The 22,690-nt window shown below is 36.9% G+C and overlaps 1 protein-coding gene across 1 annotated transcript in view; it reads right to left on the bottom strand.

Moving 5' to 3' along the window:
* RALYL (RALY RNA binding protein like) overlaps positions 1-22,690 on the bottom strand; it is a gene marked incomplete at its 3' end in the record, with an annotated part of 458,402 nt that overhangs the window by 143,793 nt on the left and 291,919 nt on the right. The window contains exon 2 of the mRNA XM_079722141.1: positions 16,869-16,944. Coding sequence (XP_079578267.1) covers positions 16,869-16,944 — 76 coding nt within the window. The remainder of the gene's footprint in view (positions 1-16,868; positions 16,945-22,690) is intronic.

The following is a 22,690-nucleotide window of genomic DNA, read 5'->3' as shown; positions in this document are numbered from 1 at the left end:
AATGTGGACTAATTGATGGTGGCTGCTGGGAGAAACATGTTGACAAGAATTCTAAAACCTATTTAGGTCTCAGGGTGTAACAGTGCTGTAATTAACCTATGTCTGTGATAGAAATAGGAAGAGAAAGGAAAAGAATGGTGTCCAAATATGTATTTACCAACTTTGTGCTAATAGAAGGCACAGAAATTTGCTCAAACTTACAAAAGGAATAAAGAGGTATAAAGTCTGCAGTGAAACCTAGATTTCTAGACATATACCAATGTGTACAAATAATAATGTATTTTTACATTACTGAATCTGACACACTACTTAAGCATTTTGATACATTTAGTCCTCATAACCTCCCTGTGAAGTTGGTACAATTATCATATGTATTTTATACATAGGAAACAGAGTCAGAGAGGGATCGAGTAATTTCCCCAAGATCTATTAACCTAGAAAGTCATAGAGTAGGATGATAAATCAGGCAGTCTGATTAAGACTTTCAGTTCTTCATATGATAGTGTATCTTTACCATTTTCCTATATGTTATTTTTTGGTCATTGGAGGAGGTCAAATTCACCTCAAAGCTGTAGAGAGCCAGCTCCTGTGGTGGAATTTGCTACAATGGATTCCATTTCTCTGGAGTAAAAAAAAAAAAAAAAAGCTTTTCCCTTTATTTCCTGTGATACCTTTTTCAAGGGCTTTCATGTCCAATTGAAATCTCTGCTTAGGGCTCTCATCAGGCCCCCTGGTACATTCTATTTGCGGTTACCACCATCTGCGCTGCTGACTCCAGGAAAAAGTTAATGGATGGCTGTGGTATCAACCAAGAATCTCAGTGGCAGTTTTGACATTCACAGTTATGACTTTTACCACCTTGGAAATTGAGGCTGCAGGGCTCATCTCCCTTGGACAGGAGTAATGTTCTTTCATAACTTTACTGGGAGGCTTGAGCCATGGCAAGAGGAATGGAGGTGAAGAATAAAGAGGAATCTCCTGGTAAGAAAGATCATTAACCATTGGCAGATTCCCCTGGGAGCCTTGAAACTCTTTCTCCAACTGGGAGTGGAGCTAGGGGTAGGGATGGTAGCTTTTTGGACAAGGCAGAGTAGAGTGTCTCAGCCCTGCTCTGTTATGATTCCACAGTCAACCTCATCATACTTCACATTGCAAGGGAATGCACACAACTCTGGATGTTTCTATTAAAATAAGAAAAATGATTTTCTGAAAAGAGATACTTCCAAACTCAATTGTTTTCACGTTGGAAGATTTGCTCATCTCAGTTCCAACCCTATGTAGTGAAGGGACGTAAATTTAAGAAAAACTAGCAAGTGACTGCTCAGCTGTCTCTTTCAATTGTCTTCTTTAGTCACTTGCTAATAGCTGTTAAATCTTACAGAGAAACTGTGCATCTGCCAAGAGCACAGACGAGGGAGGCAAGTAATCAGTCACAGAGTTATCCAGCTTCCCATCTCAATCCTCAGCTCTGTCCTTTGTAGAATTCTAATGTCATTTATCTTTTTTCCTCCATTTTAAATGAAGCTATCAGAGCCAGTACATTTCTGGGCAGTCTTTTGATTACCAGTCACAATAAGTTGTTCAGAGTGTGAATGGTGCTGAATGACATAACACATGTATTTGTGGGGCCGCCCCAGTAGGTTGATATGAGCAGTCGACTTTTGTCCTCACCTGCCTACCCTGCCCACCACCCCACCACCCTCCAGTCCACACTGCTCACCTGTGCCCCACATTCTCACACCCATTTTGGTCCCAGGTGCAACCTCACCCCTCTCCTCTGCCCTGTCTTAGTCAAACACTTGAGGTTCATTTAGCCTAACTTGTAGCTAATGTCTGATACAGGTTTGGAAACAATAACTCATGTTTGCATGTGTTGCTTAACTGTGTTTCTGCTCTTCTCAGTGCCAAACTTGTCTGGCAGATAATCTCCTGCCTGAGTTCCTGTCTTGGTAACCTCAGGCCCTCTCAGACACAGCTCTCCATCCTTCTGGTTTAGAAAAAATTCTGGCTCTTAATGTCAGAATTTAATGACCTCCACGGTCACATGCTGACAAAGTTGTGTGATGCAGATTGTCTGCCTGGGCTACTCAACATTACGTCCTCCTGGATTGTATTGAAAGTTCCACCTGACTGGCTAGGCTGTGTTTTAGGGCAGGCATTCATGATAGTGTCCCTCTAACTCTACAGCTATGGCTGTCTTACAAGAGCATGGTTTTATAATTCCAGGTCCCAGACTCTCCTGGGCTACTCCCTAAGTTAACTGTGCAGGATCTAGCCATGACCCCAAACATGATGGATACAGTTTTGTTAAAGAGTGCAATGGTTTCCACAATGCTGAGTCCACTGGTGAATTATTAGTTTAACATGACCTTTGAAGGGCTGACCCAGTTGATTTTTTCTTCCCAAAAATATTTTCTCCTCTGGGTTTCATACCACTTAGTGTAACTATCTCACTAGTTGTTTCTTTTGAGTCTCCTTTGCTAGTTTCCGACTTCAAATATTAGTGTGTTCCAGAGCCCACTTCTTGGAATTCTTCTCTTTTTGATCTTTAATTATTCCTTTGTCATTTGCTCTCATCCAGTCTCATGGCTTTGAGTACCATCTACATACTGATGACTCACAGATGTGGACACCCAGTCCAGACCTCGCACTGAACTCCCGATTGGGTATTCATCTGTCTACTTGACATATTCACTTGGATGCCTAATAGATATCTCAACTTTAGTATGTCCAAAAGCTACACTTCTAATCTCTACCACCTACCTTGGCCTACTGTAACCTCTGCTGTGAGTATTCCTTGGCTCACTTAACTGCAACTTCATATGTCCAGATGCTCAGTCCAAAATCCTTGGAGACATCTATGGTAGACAGTCTGGCCATCATCAGTTCCTTCTCTCCACCCACCAAGAGATGAAGTCTATGCTCCTCATCTTACATATGGACTGGCCTTGTGACTTGCTTTGATGAATAGAATATGTGACAGATGTGACATTGTACAATTTCCAACCCAGATTTTACAAGAATAGGCAGCATCTTCTTCCTTCTTGAACTAAGTCACTATGTGAAATTCTGACTAATCTGAGCCCACTGTGCTGTGATAAAGTCTAAGCTTACTGCAGGGCAAAACTATGTGGAGAAAGATGCTTGGCCACCACAGCTGTTCTAGCCAGCCCCAGCTGATGTACCAGATATGTAAGTGTAGAAGCCATCTTGGACCTCACACAGAACAGAACCACTCAACTGAACCCAGCTCAGATTGCTGGATATGACAAATAATACATTTTTTAAGCCAGTAAATTTTACGTAGCAGTAGAAAATAATATCCTTGACTCTGTACTTTCTCTTACAGTCCACATTCAATCTGTCAGTAAGTCTGTTGGCTCTGCTTTCAAAATATATCCATAACATAACCATTGTTTTCATCTCAGATGCTACCACTTCATCTGAGTCACCAAAATCTCCTGCCTGTTTTCCCATGTTCCTCCCTTGTTCTTTTATAACCTGTTCTCAACATAAAGCTAAAGTGACCCTTTAAAATTTAAGTCCTGTAATGGTACTCCTTTGCTTAAAACCTTCCAAAGACCCTCCATTTCACTCAGAGTAAAAGCCAAAGAGGGCTTCCCTAGTGGCACAGTGGTTGAGAGTCCGCCTCCTGATGCGGGGGACGCGGGTTCGTGCCCCGGTCCGGGAGGATCCCACATGCCACGGGGCGGCTGTGCCCGTGGGCCATGGCCGCTGAGACTGCGCGTTCGGAGCCTGTACTCCGCAACGGGAGAGGCCACAACAGTGAGAGGCCCGCGCACCGCAAAAAGAAAAAAAAAAAAAACCAAAGAACTACAATGGTCTACAAGGCTTTACATGACTTGGTGCCCCCCATTAAATCTCTACCATTTGCTTGGGGAAAATAAGCCTCCTTGCTTTTTCTTAACCACATGGGTATGTTTTTTCTTTAGGGCCTTCGTGCTGCTAGCTGCTCTGCACAGGACAATTTTCTCCCAGGTAAAACCTTACCTGCTTATCACCTCCTTCAAATCTTTGCTCAAATGTTACCTTCTCAGCTAGGTCTTCATGGACCACCCTATTGTAAATTGCAACACTTATCCCCTTCCCACTCCTTTATACCTCTTTCCTTGCTTTACATTTTCTTTAACACCTACCGTCTAACTTATGGTTAATTTCATTGTTTATTTTTGTTTATTATCATTTATCTTACACTTGAAGACCAGGTCAGGGATTCTTACACATTGGGTTAGCTGCTATATTCTTAGTTCCCGGAACAAACTCCAGTAGGTGTTTTGTTAATTACTTGATGAATGATTGTATCAGTGAATCTGTGTTTTCTTCTCCTCCATTAAACTCACTAGGTGTCTCTAATATAGGCTGAAGTTGGTCAATCCCTGAACCAGCTCTGTTTATAGAGGCTTAGAGATAAGTCATTCTTTGAGGCTTTGAGATTGTGTGGTCCATTCAAAATTGCTGGGGTTAGAAATTCTTCTCCAAGTCTCCATCATTCTACCATATACTCTTAGGGCTGACCCCATGTGAAATTCTTATTTTGTCTTTCTTCTCTCTCTGTCTCTCTCTCTCTCTCTCTCTCTGTCTCTATCATTTTGAGTTGTGGCTAACATTTGGTTTCTCTCTTGGCTCCTAATAAATTCTAGTGGTGCTATCTCAAGATCCATCATGGAGACCAGCTGACTAGGTGGTGCAGTTGCCTTCCCAGACTTTTTCAGTCAATATCCCAGGACTGGAGTTTTGTTCTGGATCTGGGTCTATGCCCAATACTCATAACTTGACCACTGGATGACAACTCTCTCTGGCCAGACTGAGTATACAATATCTGTCTGATAACTGCCTGCACACAGTATTCTCATCTACACACAAAGCTATTTTTTCTTGCTTTTTATTTCTTTAGCATTATATTTAAAAAATATGTTTGATTTTTCAGTTAACATGGATGTCTGGTATTACTTATTTCTTTCACAGTATCTTTATGTGTTTTTTTTTTATGCCACATGTTTCAACTTTTTTACACTCAATTTAGGTTGTATTTTCAAATATTAATCATATAATATTTCTTTTCTTAACCCTCTAAACATGGGATGTGTTATATTGAGTGTAGGTAATGAAGAGTAAAAAAAAATGAGAAAAACAAAGTCTTCAGCAAATCAAGCAATTAGAAGTTACAGTTCTACTTAAGTTCTTCTAGAATTGTCACAATATCATAATAATGCCTTCACCCTGATGTTGTGGATAGTTTTAGTAAGAACAGCACTTAAGGTGCCTGTAATAGTTGCTAGGCAATCCAACTCAAAATGCTATTTCACACATGATTATCTGTATTTTGTGGGTCATCCTCTGCTTCCTTTTCAAACTTGGCTATTTGTTGGTGTATCATTTTCTTAAAAGTACATCCTGATACATTTACTGTACCCAGACTCATTATGACTAGCTGTCCTGCAGTGATAGATTCTCTCTGTTAAGAGTCAGGAACACAAAACTTCTGCCTTCTCTTTCTGTCATGTACTACACACTGCACACTGAGGCTGTAACCTGCGCTTTATTCAAAACTATTCTGTTACTATTTGTAGCTCACTACACTATGCCTTTTTTTTTTTTTTTTTTTGCGGCACATGGGCCTCTCACTGTTGTGGCTTCTCCCATTGCAGAGCACAGGCTCCGGACGCACAGGCTCAACAGCCATGGCTCACGGGCCCAGCCGCTCCGCGGCATGTGGGATCTTCCCGGACCAGGGCACGAACCTGCGTCCCCTGCATCGGCAGGCGGACTCTCAACCACTGCGCCATCAGGGAAGCCCCACTATGCCCTTTTAAAGCAGCAGCAGCAGCAAAGTGGCTGAAATACAGCTTTAAGTACAAGGGGACAGTTATTGTCAGGCAAGCACCATTGTCTTTCTACTGGCTCACTAATCTGTAGTCAGAAGAACTGCTATCCTCAGGCATTCATGATTAGTTATTTTACTGCACCACTTTAAGGGCTCATAAATTTTGACATTTTTGTTTTTGAAGATCAGATGACTTCAGCTGCTTTCCCCGTGCACCCTGCTCCTTCCACTCTTCTCTGCACTGTGCACTCTTAATCCTGCAGTTAGCGCTGGCAGGGACCACTTCTCCATGTAGGGCTCTTGGCCTGAGCTGAACTGTAAGACAAATGTTAATGTAGTTGCCTTTTTAGAAAATTAACTTTTTAATAACCATGATGACTAAGAGTCTAGTTCTAAAGATGAAGGGATGTATCTATTTAACTGGTTTTACACAACACTGAACACAAAATTCCTCATTCTTGCCTGCGTGAGTGCTTTTGTGTTTATCATCTACCACTGGTAAAATCTACTTTTAAAATCTGTCTCTCTCTCTTTTGGGTTATAAAATTCTCATTAAAGAAAATTTGCATTAGGTACTAAAGTTGCAATAAGAATATTATCCATATCCTCACTGTCCAAAGACAATTACAGCTAATATATTGACCTCTATTTTTTTCTCTGCATATATTTGTTTCATTTGTACATAGTTTTGTTTTTCTGTTTCTATAATACATACTGTTTATGTAATCAGATGCTATTATATATGCTGTGTATATAATTTTGCTTTTCTTCTACTCATATCTTAAATCTTTTCTCGTGTAACTTGAATACCTTGTGAACATTCCATCTACTGGGTGTGTCATATCATTTACTGCATAATATTTTGGTCAAATCAGATTACTCAATATTATGAAGAAAACTGCAAAGAACATCTGGGAATAATTTCTTCTTTTTTTTTTTTTACATTTTTAAGTATTTTGGATTATTTACTTAGACATACTTCCAGAAATGGAATTACTTAGTCAAAAGGTATGAATATTTTAAGATACTGGATAGTGTTTGAAGGAATAAAGACATAAATTTGATAATGAAGCACCTACGCCTTACTTTACTCTCTGGATTAGAAAGTAAACAGCAGGATCCCAGAATGTTAGAAATGGGAATAAAAAAATGATTTGATGATTCTTTTATGTTATTATGAGAAAACTGGGCTTAAAAGAGGTTAGATTGCTTATAATTACATAGGTGGCATGGGCAGGTAGTAGCAGACACAGGACATGGTTGCAGGTTTCCAAACTTCCAATTCAGTGCGCCTTCTAATGACCACTAATATCTTTTCAGACTGAGTAATTCCAAAACATAAGTGGAGATTTTGCTGGAGAGAAGATATTTCAAACAAATACTAAAGTGCAAACTATACAGCAGCTCAGTTTCATTTGCAATGTAATGTTCTTAACTCAGAACAAGTTCCTTGTCCTTTGATTCCAGCAAAGAATAAACATACATTAAATACATTTCAATACTTCAATTTGGAAGGATATCTCCCAGTGCTCTATTCTTATATTTAACAATACCAATAGGATGAATTATCAATCATGTCATCATTCCACTAGAAAGGAATTTTGAAAGTTTAGTAGAATCAATTAATTTCCAAAAGGATGAATTTTAGTTCAAAGAATTTATCATACACAGCTGACTGATAATCTGGTGCGACTATGTTGCCTTTTTTACCATCATCTGTCTAGACATCAAAAAAGGAAGTATTTGTTTTTTAGTACTTAACTCAGTCAGAAGAATTATTCTTGCAAAGACATCAAAAGTTTTATGTAATTTTTACAAGAAGATTGTGGACTATTTTCTAATTAATATATTTAAAGACAACCAAAGTCTATAACAAACTTATAAACTTTACTTTTTTATTATGCAGAACTTGCTTATAATTAAATAAATCTTTCTATAACTCAACATTTTCTATTACCTTACAATTTGTGATATTTTCAAACTTTAATTGACTAGGGAAAATACTTTTTTTTGAAAATACTTTTTTATAAAGTATTTTTATTTTTTTATTTATTTATTTATTTTTTTTTTTTTGCGGTAGGCGGGCCTCTCACTGTTGTGGCCTCTCCCCTTGCGGAGCACAGGCTCCGGAGCACAGGCTCAGCGGCCACGGCTCACGGGCCCAGCCGCTCCGCGGCATGTGGGATCCTCCCAGACCGGGGCACGAACCCGCGTCCCCTGCATCGGCAGGCGGACTCTCAACCACTGCGCCACCAGGGAAGCCCTATAAAGTATTTTTATAAGATACTTTTTTTATAAAGATGGTAAAATTAGTTAATTTTATAAAATAGTCATATGTGGTAACAAAAAAACAATGACATTGTAAAGTTGAGACAATATGATAGAGGAAAAAGAGCTATTTAATTTCTCACTAATCCAATCACATCCATCTATATTATACATATTCATTTTATCCTCTCCTCTCCTCATTTTGTATGGGCTCAGACATTCTTCTACATCATGACACATTTCTTCTTACATTTTTTCCAGTTGTTGGAAAATAAGCAGTCAATCTGGTCATAAAGCATCCCCCTATGTGTGATGGGAATGTTACAGAAGCCCTGGTGTTTCAGAGGAACAGTCAGTGAGGCAGTACAAAGGTTAACCTCTGGGGCAGGAGTGTAATAAAAGGATCTTTCCATCAGTCTAACACAAGCTAGTCCTTAATTATCACTCTCAATTGTACTTTAAAAAATGGAGACAAAAACCTAAGAATTTAAAACTTAATACTTCCTCTTGAAAATAAGGGAAGAGATTTCCCTCCCCTCCTTTTGAGCATTTACTTTAGAAAACTTGTCATTGTAAGGACTTTGTTCTTTCTTTGAAATATATATAAATCATTTTGAAGATTAGATAGGGTTTTATGACCTAGGCATGTCTATTCTCTAGGACCCAGGAGTCATCTCTTTGAAATTTAAATATCAAGGGAGATAACACGCCTATTCCCCCATTTCTGTGGGAAGGTAGAGTCTAATTTAGGTGTTCCAAGGTGTGAAACTACTACCTGTCACAAAGATATGAGAAGGTTAATTTTCCTCTGGATAAATCCAACTACCAATTGGTTAACACAGATGGTCAACCTAATTACCTGGTTAATTTACAATGAACTATGCATGATGAATGGTGCTGTCAGGCCTCTTACTTGAAGAATAGTTATGTTATATCCTGAGAACATGTATGAAATGTGTTATAGCTGCTTCAGGATATAAAAGAGTGAGATTTCTTTCTGTCTTTGCAATCTCTTAGTGGATTACCTGTGATGAGTATGGCATTTTGGATTAATGCTTATTCAATAATCAGTATTTTCTTTCTCTACTAACTTTGTGCAGAGGATTTCTGGGTTTGGAGAAGATTTTGTTTTTAATTACGTTAAAAGCAGTGTAAAGAGAGGGTACCACTCCCACAGTAAAAAATTTTTAGGCTTTAATTTGATTTGTTTAAAAATAGGACTTTAGACACATTTCAATTTTTTTTTCATGATCCCTTCCATGTAATCTTGTGGAATGGGCAACATATCCTGGAATTTTTAATTTATGTATAGATTGAGAAGATGGAAATGATATGAGCCCTTTTGGGTAAAAGAGGAATAAACTAACTCTTCAAAAATAAACACAAACAACTTAGATTAGAAGCTCATGGCCTTAAACTCTCTACCAAGGGCTATCCTAAAATGACAGGTTACTGTAATGATCAAAAAAATAAAAGAATGAAAACATATGAAATCAGCACTGATAGTGAAGATACTCTATCTTGTGACCAAGCAAGATGTCTTTTGGAAGATAAAATCCAGAAAGCACCTTCCTCTCAGGCAGGGAACACTTCCCCAGTGACCCAGCCATGAGAGATGCTCACCATCCTCCTATGCTCTGGTGGGGACCAGCAGTGTTACTGCCAGTGCTCTAACTCTAATACCCCATCATGAAAGCATGAAAAACACAGAGTGAGACACAGGGAATATATAACACAAAGACAATAACACCTGAGTACTCTTGATGAGGAGGCTTTGGTTCGACAGAAAATCCCGTTTTCACAAATAAAAGAAAGCAACTATTTCATGACAGGCAGGAGCTTCTAAAGTACAGTAAACCTACCAGCTAGAAGAAAAGAGTTGTGTGTCTTAATCTACACCTGCCAACTGTGAGGATGAGGTGAAATTTCAGTGCTTTCTCTCCCCTACTAGGTTTATCATTCCTTTTCCATTTCTCCCAATTCCAGAGGAAGAATATTAAGTAACAGGTCAAGAGACCCCTGTGTGAAAGGTCATAAACATCTAAGCATGGTCTTTTTTCTTCCAGTCTCTGGAGCTGGGTAGACAAGAAAACCAAGGGCTTAGCCCTCTCTTCCCAACATGCAGCTATGTGGGTGATTTGAGCCGAGGCTGCTCTACAGGTCTAGCCATTTTGCCACATCACTCTTTCTGAGTTTCATGCAGTTTGTCCGAGGATGGTAAATTGCTTTGGGAGAAGCAGAAAGAAAGACTGTGTGGCTTATTCTACTGCAGTTTATCCTTGGCTTTTGTTGAGAGACTTCATAGTAAAACTCCCACTAGTTTAAAAATATTGTGTGTGTGTGCATGTGTGTGTGTATTGTATAACTATTACTGAGGGTGGTATCTACTATGCTGTTTAGATGATTTCGTATGCAATTAATAATTCTCTCAGAAGAGAGAATTAGGGAAAAAATAGTTTCTCATTACAGATTGGAGTACTCTCTTTTAATAGATGATTATGTAAATTATAATGTACCCCCTTTTTGCATTGACTGCTAGGAATCTCATTGATAAGTTTGATGCCCAATTTTAATACCTTATTATTAATTACAGTTTTTAAGTATAATTTGCCTGATCCTACCCACTCACCCCACTCCTAACTCATATCTCATTCTTGGCTCTTACCTCTTCTTAAAATTTGTTGTATCATTTTGCTTCCTTTGATTTTATCATAAATTGCCTCAAATGAAACAAATAAAACTGTAATATTTCAAAAAGCCTTAGAGATGAATTCTCTGCATCAAGGACTGTACCATCCAGTCTCCTTATACCAGTACCATGTTCTTTCTATATACAAGAAAATATTCATGGATATTTATGCATTAAAAACATAACAGAAGACTGCAAATAGGTCATCCTTTAACCTAGCAGAGAATTGCCTGCAGCAGAACTATTTTAATGGGTATTGTGTCAGCATTTCTTTTACACATTTCACATTAAAATGTTTATAAATTGCATTCACTTAGTATTGAAATACGAGGTACATACTATAAGTAAGTGTAATCTTTTTTTTTTTTTTTGAAAGTCTCCTCTTTAGGCAGTTATAAGAAACATTAACCTATTTAGTTAACTGTGCAAATTTTAGCAACATTATCATAGTTCACAGCTCATTTTAAATAACTTCTTAAAATAATTTATTATAGACCTTTTCTTTGAATCATCATAATGAGAATAACTAAAATGTGGAAAACATCTGTAACAGTTCCAGGCTCCTTAAACACATATTATCTTTCAGGAAACTTTTCTTCTTCCTTTATGCAGCTGGAAAAGCTAAGGAATAAGAGATCCAATTCGAACCACTGGTGAAGATTTGCCAGTTTTAGGACCCAGGCCACTTAACCCTCTCTTCATCAAGCATATGCACAATTTTGAAGCTTCCACAAAGTGAGTGTTTGGAACCTTTTCTGCTTCAGCAGCATTTTATGTTTGCTTGGGAAGTGTGAATTAAAGAGAAGACACCCTCAATTACCCAGATATATGGATGTTCAGTTTTGAGTTCTAGAAGTAGGCACTGTTTTGTGTATATTTTCTCTTGTGGATTTTGGCAACTACACTTTTCATGATAGTAAGTTCGTTGCCCGGGAAAGATTGGATCAGGAGCAAAAAGAGATCACAGTTGCTACACAGACCCAGCAACAACTGAATTTTAAGTTGAACCTTGTAGGCATGTCAATGCTGGCCTTGTATACATTTCAGGACAGTATGCATTAGTGCAGGGGGTAGGAATACATTTCCTTGTCCTCCTCACAGTCCACTTAAAAACCCCAGAGCCCATTCCTAGACGGCTTCCTGAGTGGGCTTACCTGACTAGGCAGGTGAAATGGAAGCTTTTACCAGTGCAAAGGGAGGCACTGACACTGGAAGGTTTAAACTTCTGAAAGTGAAGGTGTATTATCGTTGACATTATAAAAGAAGACGTAAAATAAATAAAATAATCAATAACGAATTGGTAAACATTTCTCAGCAAACAGAGCAAGTTAATGCAGTGGAGATGTCCAGGTCATTTTTCCTCCATAATGATGTTTGGTATTTAGCATTAGCTGAAATTAGCTTCTATTGCTTTCATTTCTATTGTCAAGGTTCTATGAGACACTGTGGGTCACCCGAGGGTCCCCCTTTCCCATGATGGGCCAGAGTTACCATGAAGGATGAAAATAGAACTCATGTAGGTCAAATGGTAAACAAATTACTAGAGATGTTTTGCTGTAGAGTCACCTTGCTCAGCTCACACTCTGAAAGTTTTTTGATCATTGACATTCCTATAATTTAACCCATATTCATGGCTATCACCTCTAACTGTGGTGATCTTAAAATGGTAATACTATAGGTTACCCTGTGACAATCTTAAGGAGTCTTAAAGGTACTTGCATTGGCAATCCTGATTCCCATGGTCATCTCTGTGAGGTGAGAAGTTGCTATGAAAAACAACTGTATAAAATAGTACAACCACGTTTGGGAATAATATCTAGTAACATCCGTGAAATGAGTGGGATGAAACTTGATGTTTTATGTGTCTTACTGAACTGTGTTCCCAGAGGGCTTCCTCTTGGTGTTAAAACCTGTGCTGTTCAGCTCTGATAAAATATCTGTGTGCTCTGGTTGTCAGCTTTACTCACATCAGAGAGGAAACGTCTGTCTCCTTTGCAAGCAGAAGCAAAACCATCATACAGTTATTCTTAGTTAGCAATTGTTTAGCATTAATTGGAACTTGGCATGCTGGGAAACTCACTTTATTTCACAGCACCATAGACACTGTGTAATGTACAAAACACATTTGAAGCAGCAATTTCTTAAAAGTTACAATATTCTTTCTAGAGAATGGATTTGCTCTTCACCATTAGGACTAGATCCAATATTTATGGAATGTTCACAAATGATTAATTATGTGTCATTTACAAATAGCCTCTAATAGGAGACATTTTCATTATAAGTGCCATTTTAATGAATTGTCTGTCTCTATGGATTCATGTGCAAGACTGCAATAATTTCTTTTTACTTCCTTCTGCCAAGCCCAAACATGACCCTGTGGCTGCTCATCATGCCTTTCCTATTTCTTCAGCAGAATCATGTGATCATTACCTAGAAACCTTGGACATATCTGTGACTCTCACTCACACCCCATTTCCAGTCACTCATCATATTAAAATGGCTCCTTGTTCCCTGCAGAATAAAAGCCAAATGCCCTTAGTCTGATAAGCAGCCAGATAAGGATGCTGACAGCCTGAGCCACCATAGCATGGTGGTCCAAGTGGTCTATCCTAGCTCTCACCATGAGATGCTCATCTTCATCTCTGTGTCTGTGTCCCTGCAAATGTTCTCTGGTTGGCATGCCTTTCTTCCCCGTTGTCTACAGAGTGAATGCCTGTGTTCAGAAGTTGCTCGAGAAGCATCCAGACTTTTCATTCCCTGTCCACCAGGCAGAATCTATAGCTCTCTCATTTATTTCCTTACAGAAATGTATGCATACTTCATTTATGTTACTTATTTATATGTATATCTAACTCATGTATAAGATATTAATATAGTGAAGCTTTACTCAGTTTTTTAAAAGTTGTGTCTTCTATGTGTACCATGTTAACTTGGCACATGACAAAATCTTAGTGAAGGTTGCTTGGCTAAACTGAAATTCCTGTTAAAAGAAGTAACAAATCAAAGCAATGCCTCAGTGAATATTCTATGTAAATACTACTTTGTGGTTGATGATGCAGGTAAAATGGACATAAGTGAAGAAGAAAGTCTGATAGCAGATCACTGACATCCCTAATAGTGTAAATAGATACAGAGACATAGTAGTTTAGGGCAAAAGGTAGATCAGAGGTTACCTATAACCATAAAATTAGTTTACTTTTATTTTATTATGCTCTCTCCTTGCCCGTCAGCCTTGGAATTTTCTGTGCCATTTGTCTAGAAGAACAGCCACCTTAGTGCTTAGACCATAGTAGACTCACAATAAATATGTCTTGTATGAAAGAATGAATGAATGAACAAATGAAATTGTTCCAGCTCTTTCATTTTACAGATAATGAAACAGACCCAAAGATGTAAAAAAATAGGAAAGCAGAAACCACCTCTTTTCAAGCTGCTACTATATTCCCCACAATGAGCTAAGTGCTTTCATCTCAATTATTCCATTTTACAGTATCAAGAAAACTTATACAACTATTATGTTAGATAAAGAACTTGAAGCCCTATGATCACACAGATTGGTTGTAACTCTTGTTTTTATACTATGTACAGTGTGCAGGCTTTCTTTTGCCATTTGCTGGCATGATAATCATGGACAGAAACATAATTGATTATTGGTTTTGGTGGGCAGGATCTCTGCTTTTTAGGATCTGCATTGTTTAGATGGTAGCAGTAAATATGGGGAGTTGTGATCAAGTGTCAAGGTCTTTAGAGTTGAAAGCTGAAAACCAGTGTTCCGTTCCTAATCTTGTTACCTTTCTTCGGGCAAATCCTTTTTTGTCTTGGAAACTTAGTTTTCTCATCTATAAAGCAAGGCACATAATACCAACCTTGTGGAGTTCTGTGGTGAACAGATGAATAATGACTATGAAAACACATTTTGTCTACATAAAACTAAAGTATTATTATTAGAGCTTATGTAAGAATGAGGTCATGTGTATGAAAGGGCTTTCTCGGCTGCACGCTCACTCTCTTTTGTTCCCTCTGTTATCGTTTTGCAATTTCATAACAGCCCAGCCTTCTTTTGTGTAAACAGATGAAAATAGGATAAATAAATATTTCCCCACTAATGTGATTTGTATACAATATATCAGATTTAAATAAACTTCTGCTTCTAATTCTTCTGAATTCACAATTTAGCAAAACTTAGTAATAGAGAAATAACAGATAAAAAGGCATTTGTTTCTTGTCATAAGCTATTCTTGAAAGAAAATCAAAACACTCCAAGAACAAGAAAAATACGAAAATTAACCTCATCGCACAGACAGTGGTAGCTCTTTGATGAGAATAAAAGCCACTGACAGCTTTTTCTGGTAATAATTGAAATTATGACTTTTCAAACGTTCTGCATTAGCTGCAGCTCTATGCATACATTTTAAAATCAATCTGATCAAAAATTATTTGCATTTCTCAGTTTTTTAAACATTGTCCTTTACCTCAAACAAGGTACAGAAAGCATCATTTGCCTTTTGTTGATGACTTCATCTCTGACCTTTAACATCAATACTGCCTTATGACCAATTATCAACAATTGTTAAGTCCTGTAGCTTTCCCTTTTTATATAAAATTTTTTAGTAAAATTAAATAAATGTACACAGCCAAAGTGAAACAGCAATTAAGATATATTTCCAATGTATTTTTTAAGACCGCTGATGGTCATACATTCGAGAATCCTGGGACATTAGGCTTGAAAAGGACCTTAGAACTCATCTAGTTCTGACCCTTTTATTTTATAGCCTGAGAAATGAAGCTGTGAGTGGCTGAAAAGGAGATTTTCTAATTTTCTGAGAACAAAGACAAGGAAACAGCTCCAAACTATCTTTTGAGCACTCTTCTTGCTATACTATATCCGAATATAATCAATTTCGATATGTATAACTCAATTCTCCTTTATCCAAATGATATCAAGAAAAAGGGAGCCTTGCTCAGCACTTACATTAGCTTTTTGGATGTGAACACTGACAGAATGAAGATTATGTATCTGGGACAGGACCAAATAAATTGGATGATAGGAGATCTCAATAGCCTGGAACAATTGGCTAAATCTAACAAAAGGGAATTTAACAGAGAGAGATGCAAAGTCAGCACTTAGATGACAAAAACCAATGGCAAAACCACATGAAGTGGGACATATGGCTTAGCGGCAGAGCACTATTTTTTCTTTAAAGTGGCCGTTTTTAAAGGAACCAAAATTTCCATGAGTTTAATCTTGATGTTTCCTCCAAATCAACTGAATTTTCTGTAACCTAATAGAAGTATATATAGAACAATAAAGATGCTAAGTATAGTCTACTCCGTCTACCTGGAATTGAGATTATAGGCATACACATTGATAAACTGGGGCATGTAGAGGAGAAAGACCAGAGTGTTAAGTTGACTTAGATCCAAATATATGAGGAAAGTTTAAAGGAACTGTTAATGCCTCTCTAGAAAAGAGAAGGATTGCATTTGTTTTTTTGGTGAAATGGAGATGAAATGAACATGTTCTTTGTAACAAAGGGGCTGAATGATCTGTTGGAAAGAACTCAGGGCATGGCATCAGAAAGCATGAGTTTGAGTATTGGCACCATCATTTATCAGTGGTGTGACCTAAGAAATATCTCTAAGAAACTGCATATGAGGCTCTTGATCTGTAAGATGAGAGTAGCAATATCTACATTGCAGGATTGTTGTGAACATTAAATTAAATTCAATAACATATGTAAAATATGTGTAGCACATGGCATGCAGTAGTTAACAAATATTAACCTTTGCACCACTTGTTAGGTAGAGTCACGAGACATTCTTTTATTAGATTTTATTAGAGGAATATCTTGTAGAAGGGTTGTTTAAGCAAAGATGACAAGGTTAGGCGAGATCGCTGCCAATGCTGCTTGATATATTTATATGTTGGCCACCAGCATTTTGTTGTACTTTGTGCCAGTTAGAATTGCTCTTCAAAATATTTGATTCCTTATAGGTTATATTGTCTTTTAAAGTTGCAAGAATTTTTCACTACTACATATCATAAAATAGTGTTTGCTTACTTACCTATAAAGTGCAGAAAGGGGCCTCTTATTTCCAAGTTTTGGTCTGTATGGTTTGGGTTCTCCTGCCATGTTGATATCTGAAAGCATAAAATAAAATAGTACTGATTAAGAAAATATTAAACCTTTTGAGAAAAGTAAATCATGAAGTTGTATTTTTATTTTTGTCATTTGTCTATGCAAAAGTTATATGCCATTCATTCATTCACAAGTATTTATTGAGCACCTCCTCTAGGCCATGCACTGTTTGAGATATATCATGCACCAAACAGGGTAGATCCATGCCCTCGTGGGACTTATCTTCTATGGGGAGGGGGCTTGAGAGATAGATATTAAACCACAAACATAACAAATAAGAAAGCTATATAACATATCTGAAGGTGAAAAGTACTATGAAAAAAATGTTGAACAAGGTGGGGGATCAGGAATTCTCACTAAAAATAGAAAGAGTGAGAGACAGAGAGAGAGAATGAGATATCCTACTGATTTGGAGTTTTGCCAGGAACGTCTCAGTTTGTATAGACATTTTCGTGGAATAAAGCTTTGTTCCTAACAGGAATTGTTATATTTTCTTTGGTGATATCTTCTCCGAGTGTTAGAAGGGTGGAACTGTAAAGCATACCAGCTTTACTGAGGAAACAACAAAATGCACTCAACCACTGGAATGTGCAGCTACACTCTGTGCAGCTACTCTACACTCTGTGCAGCCACTGGAATGTGCAGTTACACTCTTGTCTTCATGAACTAAAACTATAATAAAGTCTCTAAGATAAGACAAGAAGATGCTTAAGTACACGACAAAAGAGTATTTCCAAATAATTGACCAATCTTAATCTTAAAAAAAATGTGTAAAACTGTTATGAGGTTAGGTGGTAAAAGTTTGGGAAATGACATAAACAATTTGATTTAATAAAGTTAAAATTTTAAGAGGATGATAAAAAAAGAAAATCTAAAGGAGGTGAACTTCAAGAAAACTTTGAAAGAAGTGGGGGACATTATTCTGGCAGAAAAGAAAGGCAAAGTTCTGTTTCTTGAACAGGGGACTAAATATGCTGTCCAGGGGTGGATGAGCCACCCATCAGTAAAAACAACCAAAATGTCTAGATGAAATACAATGTCATCTCTTTTTAATTTAATTTTTATTGGTGTATAGTTGATTTACAATGCTATGTTAGTTTCTGCTGTACAGTAAAGTGAATCAATTATACATATATACATATCCACTCTTTTTGGATTCTATTCCCATATAGGTCATTATAGAGTACTGAGTGGAGTTCCCTATGCTATACAGGAGGTTCTTGTTAGTCATCTTTAACATTAAAGGGTAGGAAACACATGCTCATCTAATTCAACATCCATATGTGGGAAAATCATTAACTAAGAAGAGAAGGAAACTTCTTTCACCTCCCAAAAAGTATCTATATAAAATCCATAGTAAATAGCATATTTAATAGTGAGAAACGGGGCACATTTTCTTTAAGATCAAGGGATTTAAAAGCCACATAGCACAGGGAGATCAGCCAGGTACTTTATGTCCACATAGAGGGGTGGGATAGGGAGGGTGGAAGGGAGACACAAGAGGGAGGAGATATGGGGATATATGTACACATATAGCTGATTCACTTTGTTATACAGCAGAAACTAACACACCATTGTAAAGCAATTATACTCCAATAAAGATGTTAAAAAAAAAAGGCATTCACTATAACCAACTTTATATAACATTGTACTGGATATTGTAGTCAGTGAAGTAAGACAGGAAAACAACATCAGAAATGGGAAAGAAGAAATGAAACTGTCATAATTGCTGATAATATGTGGGTCCACATAAAAACTCCAAAGCATCCACAAATTACTACAATTAATAAGAGAGTTTAGTAAGTTTGTTGGAGTTAAAGCCAATATACAAAATTTAATTGCATATCTCTACATAGCAATACATATTTAAACATATAATTTGCCATTTATATAGCATAAAAATAAAGTACCTAAGGATAAGTACATTATAAAATTTGAAAGATGTTTATGGAGAAAATTATAAAACTGTTTATGGAGATTTTACAGTTAACTTACATAAAAAGAGAAATTGGAAGACTTGATGTAATAAATATTTCATTTCTCCCCAAGTTGATTTATTGATTCTATGTATTTTCAATAAAATCCCCAAATATTCTTTTTGTGTCTGTGTGGAGTTTGACAAGTTGATTCTAAAATTTATATGATAGAGCAAAACATCAAAATAGCCATGATATACATGAGAAAAAAAATTGGCAAACTTACCTTATCAAGATTTATTTTTAAGCTGTAGTAATTAAGACTACAGTTTTGGTTCAAAGAAAATGAACAAATGGAACTGAGTACAGAAGCCCCCACCTGACATACACATATATGGATACTTGAATTATGATAAAGCTGGCACAGAAGATCAAGGGGTAAAAGCTAGGCTGCAACGACACATATGAAATTGGACCTCTAGCTTACATCAAACAGAAAAATAAATTACTTATTGGATTAAAAACCTAAATGTGAGAGGCAAAAATATAAAACTTTTAGGAGGAAATATAGTAGAATATATTTATGAGATCAGAGTGTGGAAGGATAATCTTAAACAAGACATAAAAAGCACTAGCCTTAGAACATAAGAATGATAAATTCTACTACATTAAAATTAAGAATTTCTGCCCATCCAAAGTCACATAAAAAAAAAAAAAAGAAAAGAAAAGACACAAATTGGATGAAGGAATCCTTGACAAAGGATTTGTTTTTGGAATATATATTCATTCATCTAATAGGAAACAGAGACAAACCACCAAATAGGAAATTAGGCAAAAACTAGTAAAGGCACTTCACAGAAGGAGAAATATGAATGCTGAATAAACATATGAAAAGATTCTCAATCTCAGTAGTAATGGTAAGTGCAAATGAAAACACTATGATGTACAACTGATACCCATTGGATTTACAACAATTTACAAAGTCTGACAATATCATGAGCTGGTGAGGTTTTGGTGAGCAACTCGCACATGTATACATTGCAAGTATAAACATAAATTAGTACAACTATTTTGGAAAATAATTTGATAGTTTATAATAAACTTAAAATTCTAAAACCCTATGAACCAGGAGGCATGCCCCTATAGAAACTCTTGAATGTGTGTACCTTAAGATAAGTAAAAGAATGTTTATTGCAGTACAGTAAAATAGAAAAAAAATTCATGGAAAAACACAAGTATCATTGGATAAATGAATTTTGATATTTTTACACAATGGAATACTATACAGCAGAAGAGCGAGAGAAAGAGAGAGAGAGAGAGAAACTTAGAGCCATTGGCAACAATACTGATGCATTGATGAACCTCAAGGTATGTGACACTAAGCAAAAAATAATATCATGGAAAAACTGACAGACTGAGTCCTTTTATGTTAATAAAAATACAAATTTAACAATATGTTGCATAGGAATGAAAATACAGGTAATAAAACTAAGAAAAGCAAGCAGAAATAAGCAATGAATTCAAGATGAAGGTTACCTCTAATGGGGCAGATAAGGTTGTGGGGCTTGGGAAGGACACCTGAGGGACTTTGAAGTTAATCATAATGTACTATTTCTTAAACTGGATAGTAGGAAAGTAAGTTTACAATATAGCATCATTTTGTATAACAAATACATTACAAATTTTATTGTTTATAAATAAATATATATATATATACATAAATAATATATACACATTTAATTTTTATTTATATATTTAAATTCAATATATATACACAATGTTTTAATTTGATAGTAACTGATAAAGAATTACAAAAATATTGGTAACAAAGATGGTAAGGTGTGTGTTGATAAATATTCAGATCAGAGCCAGTGGATTTTTGTGAACAAGGGTTTCAGCAGAGATTGTGAGTGGGAAACTAGAAGAAAAGAAGAGCAGTTGGGAGGATGGATTAGTGGATGTGAGAAGATTGTTAGAGACTCCAATTAGAACTTTACATCTGATTTGAGTGGGAAATTATTTTGGATTCTGAGTTGAGGACAGTCCTGAGAATGAATTATAAAGACACTGACTCTTGTATAATTTGGAATAGGGCCCAACCAAGATCTAGGCTGTGTAAACCTTTCAGATATGACAGAGTTGGACAAAAAAAGTGAGTGAAACAAATGAAGATTTCTATCATTTTTATAAGCTCCACAGTGATGCTAGAGGATACATGTCCATGAAATATCATAAGACACAATATGTGTGCTTCTAGCTTAGACTCCATTACTTTTGAACTGAAAACATAAAAATATTCTAAGTAAATAAAAAAATAACTTGAGATTTAAGTCTATCAGCACAAGTATTGTAACATCAATTTTTAAAATAATATGTAGCCAGTGGTTCTGAGTTTGACAGCCAATGCATACAATGGAAAACTTCTATGGAAAGTTGCTAAACTCAGTATTTCCAGACATCAGCATCTGTTCAAAGGTAATAGAAAATGTAGAAAATCTTTGTTCCTTACAGACACTGAATAGTGTTCAAGTGCATAATTTTCATTTGAATGTTTATATATAAGCATAAATGTATGCTTAAATATGCAAACTTATATATTTTACCCTGCTATAGTGAAGGTCATCTATAACCTGGTATTAGTGGATGGGGATGAGGTAAGAGAGGCTGGACGTAGACAGGGGAAAAGGGACAGGGGGCAGCAAGCTCAGTTAATCAGTGAACATGAAGCGTTGCCAGGGTCTGGATGAATGAGTATTTCCTTTGTATTGAACTTTATAAATACAAGATTTAATTGTGTTTTTGGAACAACTCAGCTTATTTGGAAGCCAAGGCTCAGGTTCTCATATCTCAAGAGCTGTTGGCCTTGAAGGAAGCCTACAAGCAGTGTAAATGACCTCTTAACATTGAACTTTTTGGTCAGCTACAGAGAGACCTCCTGAGACTTTCTTCCCTGATTGTCCTGGCACTGTGCAAGTCACCCACAGGCAAGACAAGAGGAAGAATGACCAAGGTTGAATTTTCTGCCACTCTCACAAGATAGGAGCTTTGGAGTAAAATGTTGAGATACAAAAAATAAAGTGTTATTTCTTAAATTCCTGAGTTTGCATAGATTCATACTTAATACTAATATTTAAAAATCTTATACTATCCTCAAGAAAGGATGTAAGCTTAATCATTCTTAGCAAATTCTTTTGAGATGGACCAAAAAAATCCTAGTTAAATTCCTACTTGTTATGCAGAAATACCTACAGATGTACCTATATACCAAGCTGGTGGACTCTATTATTTGAGTACTAGAATCATATTCTAATAGAGGGTGTTGGTAAAACTAGATAAGCACCATTAGAAAGAAGTCTCATGAAGAGTTTCTGTTTGGGTCTGAGACAAGCTGGGAGCTGGGACCCTTTGCTGCAGTGCTGCAATATTTGCACCTGGACAAACATCTCCTCAAGCAACAAAATACAAAGAAACTATAAGAGACTAAAAATAATTGCGTGCAAGTGCAACTGGGGCAAATTCTGGACAACAAGACACCAAGAGACCAAAAAGACCAACTGCCACTTCTGGAGAGCCAGAAGCAAAAGCAGGGCATCAGGAGGAAAAGCAGGGTACTGCACGTGCCCTTGAATACGAAATAAAGAAAGGAGTGGGCAACTCCCCTAAGCCATCCCTGTGGCCTGAACCTTGGACACACCCCTACCTTCAGCCCATATAAGTAAGCAGCTCACTCCGCCCCACACCTCCCCAGCCCACCCCCACCCCAGGCAAGAGAGCAAGCAAGGGAAGCAGGCCCAATAAAGCTTTGCCTGAATTTCCTGTCTGGCCTCTGATC

Source organism: Hyperoodon ampullatus, assembly GCF_949752795.1.
Source record: "Hyperoodon ampullatus genome assembly, chromosome: 17".
Classification (NCBI taxonomy): Eukaryota; Metazoa; Chordata; class Mammalia; order Artiodactyla; family Ziphiidae; genus Hyperoodon; species Hyperoodon ampullatus.
The sequence above is the reverse complement of the archived record's forward strand: the minus strand, read 5'-3'. Positions and strand labels throughout refer to the sequence as shown.